Source organism: Merops nubicus, unplaced genomic scaffold (assembly GCF_000691845.1).
Source record: "Merops nubicus isolate BGI_N331 unplaced genomic scaffold, ASM69184v1 scaffold19835, whole genome shotgun sequence".
Classification (NCBI taxonomy): domain Eukaryota; kingdom Metazoa; phylum Chordata; class Aves; order Coraciiformes; family Meropidae; genus Merops; species Merops nubicus.
Window position 1 is genome coordinate 60400 of NW_008607860.1, and position 5176 is coordinate 65575.

The 5176-nt window shown below is 39.2% G+C and overlaps 1 protein-coding gene across 2 annotated transcripts in view; it reads left to right on the top strand.

The window, feature by feature from the left end:
- NCOR1 (nuclear receptor corepressor 1) overlaps window positions 1-5176 on the top strand; it is a 53340-nt gene that overhangs the window by 47172 nt on the left and 992 nt on the right. For both annotated transcript variants that reach the window (XM_008940104.1, XM_008940103.1), the window contains exons 42-45: window positions 1896-2044; window positions 2898-2951; window positions 4067-4288; window positions 4858-5037. In XM_008940104.1, coding sequence (XP_008938352.1) covers window positions 1896-2044; window positions 2898-2951; window positions 4067-4288; window positions 4858-5037 — 605 coding nt within the window. The remainder of the gene's footprint in view (window positions 1-1895; window positions 2045-2897; window positions 2952-4066; window positions 4289-4857; window positions 5038-5176) is intronic.

Here is a 5176-nt window from a genome sequence, read left to right on the forward strand (position 1 = left end):
GCTGAACAGAGGTATGGGTAAAACTGAATTTTAAAAAGATTATTCTGTATCTTTGTGCTGCAAACAGGATCTTTGAAAAAATAGCAGTTTGAGCAATCTTCCTCTGGTACCAGAGGCAAGTTGTTAATCACTGTTCACCCTTTTGCACTAGCATTCAAAACTTGGTACTTGGGAAATGCTTTGGGAAGCCTGAGTCATCTCTATGTGTTCTGTCTTACATATGTTGGTGCAAGCAGTGTGTTTTATGTCATATTTGATAGAAAACATTATAACAAAACTCCTCGTGGGTGCCTCTTCTATAAAAATGAAGTGGTTTTGGGGAGAGGTCCACTTTCTACATATTTTGTTAAATGATTCAGGCTTGTCCTGCCTGAATGGTGTCCTAGATAATCCCCTGGTGAAGTGAGGAGGAACCCAGGCTTCCACCACTCATGATTCTAGAAGAGTTCATCACACTAAACATCACTAAACTAAGGAGCTTAATTTCCAGGAAGTGTGAAGGTGGGGTGTCAGGAGGTCCCTGTTTCCCAGGGCTATTTGTCAGGCTGCCAGATCTGCAACATAAGACCTGGGGGATCCCTCTCTCCAAAAGTCTGGCAGATGCATATTGAAACAGATGCTTCTGTCGTTGCTGGCTGCCTGCTGAAGAAGCACTAGCAGCCAATGTGCTGTACTTATTTAAAGCTCATGCTGGTGAAATTGAGTCTTTTTTTCTGGTGGGGCTTTTTTTTTCCCCCCCTCTACTCTGCAGTTGTTGGCAGGGTTATCACAGCCCATGATGGATGTTAGCTAGATGCAAAGGGATTTTCAGGAACATGGCAAGGAAGATTGCACTATTTAGAATTTTAGGGATTTTTAGGGAAATAGGGAGTCTGTCTTTTTTACTTTAGTTTTAGATAATTTTTTTTAGACTTGAGTATGGGATGGGGTTTTGTTTTTAAATTAAAGCTGATTTGCTAGATTGCTGCTGCTTAAACTTAAAGTATTCTGAGTGCCACAGTGAGCATACAGTTGGTTATTTTTATCCACTTTAGAAAACAGTGCAAGTTCTTCATGACCCTGGTATTAGCTTAGATTGTTCACCTGAATTTCTTCATGATTAAGTTTATTTTTTTCCTTAATGTTATATAATTGGAATACTACTGCTTTTATCATCTTCATAAACAACATAAAAAATTCATATTTTAAGATCTGAAGATAAAACACACTCCTTGTCAGTTTGACAGTTACTTCAGCAAATTTTTTGTGCTAGTGTGACAGAAATTATGTGCACAGAGTGTGCCAGCTACATGACTGTGAAGTTTATAAAGGGTATGCAATACAGAATGTGGATCCTGGTCTGAATTTGTGCCATAGAGCAAGGATGTCTAACTGGTAGCTCTTGAGCCACGTTCCAGGTGGTTTTACCTAGTTTCTAAGAATGCCTGAAATGGCTTATTTGCTTGGACCATATGTGACAGGGTGAGTGAGCAGGCTTAAAAAGAAATACATCCTTTTTATTGGTATACTGGGGGCCAGAGTGTGAAAATTTTAAATAGGAGGAGCAGTTAGGATGAGTATTTGGGCTTCTAGCTTAAATGTTTTATCACCTACTGACTCGCAGTGTGAACTTCAGCCTGCATGGAGGTGGCAGAGCAGGAGTAGGCACCCTGAGATATTTGTAAGAGCATCATCTGTACCATCCAGCACAGACAATGACATGGTCACTTTTTCTGTGAGCTGTAGAACCTTAAACCCTGTTATTTGGGTAAAGCAGATGTTCTTGGAGAGTCATTAGACTTGTCCCCCTGAAGCAGGCCGAGCTGGTGCAGATGTTGGTGTTTTCTGCCTGACTGCTTTTGGAAAGATTTGAATGTCTACCTTGAGGAATGTTTGTCTTTGACACATGTTGATTTTGGCAGGACTGACTCTCGCTCTCCAGGTAGCATAAGCTACCTGCCTTCATTTTTCACCAAACTTGAGAACACTTCACCAATGGTAAAATCCAAGAAACAGGAGATATTTCGAAAGCTGAACTCATCTGGTGGAGGTGACTCTGACATGGGTATGTAGGATTTACCTTTTCACTGACTTTTTCCAGCTTAAGCTTTACGTGACTGCCATCCACAGATGTCCTAAACTAAAAGTGTTCCAAATACCATGAATGAATGGAAATATATGAATATAAGAGACATGACCAAAGAATTGTTTCATTTTTTCTTTGCCCTTTATTTTTAAAATACTGTATATAGGACCATGGTAGAATGTGATGCTAGAACTGTTTTTATTTTTCTCTTAGCAACCTAACTGAATGTTGTATCAAAATGATCAGTAGTAAGAGTTTAAGCTGTTAGTGAACTCAGTACCTAACAGAGTGTGTGTATCTGAAAGTGGGTGCTCTTGCATTGAGCAACATATGAACCTCATTCTAAGAAACAAGGCTGTGTCAGTAAGGGTTTCATTTATATAGTGAAATCAGTCTTACAGCTTAAAATCTTTATTCTCAGACTGATCATAATATAGGTAATGAGGGGGTGGTTTAGCCACTCCATTGTTTTTAATACATACAAATACTCAGCCTATATGGTTCATATGTTTAGAGTTGTATTTAGTGAATAAAATGCAGCTTTGGACTTTGAAGTGCACAGACTGCAAGATGTCAAAGAGTTAGTCTACTCCTGAAGGAAAATCTTTAAAATAAGGTTAGCCATGACTATATAAGATATTTTTACCCTGGTATAGATCTTTTTCCTGAGAAGACATAGATACAAATTCATCTGAGTAGACTGAGAAGGAAGAAAATGAACATTGAAAATAGTTCAAAAGTAATTATATCTTGTGCATTAGGACCAGTAGTGATCACTTAGAGTGACCACCAGTACTGAAAAACTCAATGAAATGTTGTGGTTTAATTGCAGCAACTGCTCAGCCAGGGACTGAAATATTCAATTTGCCAGCAGTCACTACCTCAGGTAAGTTTTTCAGTAAAAAAAACCCAACATATATTTCAGAAAAAGTGAACTACTGTAATATTTTTCACTTATACATTTTGGGGGGTCCAGTAAATGAGGAAGATTATGAAAAATTAAAAGGTAATATCCTACATGGAAATTTGCTTTCTGTATTGTAGAGAAAAGCAAAATGACCAAAGGAAGTTTCAGAAAATATTTAAATGGAAAGCTAAGAATTATTTATTTCAGTGTGTTCTGCAAATCTTACACAGAGTTAGAAGTCCTGAAATTCATTAACATCTGACTTAAATAGAATTTAAATATAGTCTAGTTCAACAAAACTTGAGCTTAATTTATAAAATGAAATTTCCTTTATAAAGTGGGATATTTAAAATACTGATATTTTTTTTTCTATGATACACATATAATAAAACCCACCAACTTTCAGTGAGACAAGAAAATTTAATATATCCCAAACTTTGTGTTAAAGAGGCAAGTGAAGCAGAGAATTGAACTGAAATGTGGAAGATAAGAACTGCTATATCTGAATCTGGAGTTGTACCAGATTGACTTCACCTGATTTTGGCCAGTTCCTGCCCCTTCTGGAACAGTGCTTCTGTCTTTTAAGTGGAGGAAGTACTGATCTCCATTTATTTAGATGGAAGACGAGCTTTTGGAATAAATATTTGCCACATACCACACTTTATAAGGCAGATTAGTATGGATTACTAATGAGAGTAGTATTCTTCTGGTCTGTTCTCATACAACTGAATAATAACTGCAGATTTTACTTAACATGCCATCACAATCAGCATGCTCAGCTTCCTTTGCTATTTAAAAAAAAAAACAACAGCAAAACAAGCAGTAAAATTTACCCTCTTGCAAAGGATGTGACATTTTGTGGCACTACTGACGAAGCTCCTCAGTGTTTGCTGGCACATCTAACTTGTAGCCATTTTAGAGTGTGTAGTTTTGTGTTTTAAAAAAAAAAATCTCATCTTTGTTTGCTTCCCCCTCTCTCCCCAACCTTCCTGTCTCTCTCCAAAATCTTTTCCCATCTCCCTTTGTAATTTCTCCGAGATATCTTTTGTGTGTCCCCTCCCACCTTTGCCTGTATGTTCTCTTTTATCTCCCAGGTGCAGTCAGTTCTAGGGGTCATTCCTTTGCAGATCCTGCCAGTAATCTGGGTCTGGAAGATATTATTAGGAAAGCATTGATGGGAAACTTTGATGACAAGAGTGAGGAGCACGGAGTTGTAATGTCACAGCCTATTGCAGTGGCACCTGGCAGCTCCAGTGCTGCAGTGCCAGCGAGTAACGAGACACGCAGGGAAGAAGCTAATCCATCTCCAAATTCAGGTGAGGTATTGCAACTCCTAAATATGGAATGATCTTAAAGAAAAGAATTAAAAATAAACTAAGGATTTAAGTTGGTGTGACTGAAAATCACTGTCTTTCCTCTGGAAATGGTAGATGGGGTTTCCATTCCCTCTGCTGGTCCTGGCTTTCAAAATGCTTCTGGTGGCTTCTGGAGCATCAGCCAGTGTTTTCTGAGGAATGACAACACTGATGAAACAGGGAAGAGATAACAGAGTGTATTAGATACCTGAAGCTTCTCAGTGGTTTGGTGAAAGTGCATGTGTAATACATTACACACAAGGAACGTGTGACAGTGGGAGCGAGCTTGAACTGTCAACATCTCACCCTCCTAAAACTGGAAATACAACTCTTGTGATAAGAACAGGGATTTTCCAGCAATACTACCTGAGAAGACTGGCCTACATGGTCACTAACTGTAGTAGATCAGCATTCCAGAGGGCACCAGTGTGAAACTCCTGTTTCCTGCTATGTGATCATTTATAGAAAGAAGCATAGGCTAAAATGCAGTGTAACGTCTTTGTAAAATCTGTTCCTTCTGTTCCCAGGAGGGGGAGTCAGCAAGCAGAAGCTAATGGGGAAGTCAAACAGTAGGAAGTCTAAGTCTCCAATTCCTGGACAGGGATATTTGGGAACCGAAAGACCTTCTTCTGTCTCATCTGTACATTCAGAAGGGGACTACCACAGACAGACTCCAGTGTGGGCCTGGGAAGATAGGCCCTCATCAACAGGTGAGAAAAGGGTCTCCTTCAAAGATAGCCAAGCAGCTGTGCTATCTGTAGAAAGACCAGATGTGGCTGTACCGTAACACTGGTCCATGGGTCAAAAGCCCACAGCGTGTGAGGCTCTTCTGAAGCAGATTTCCTGCTA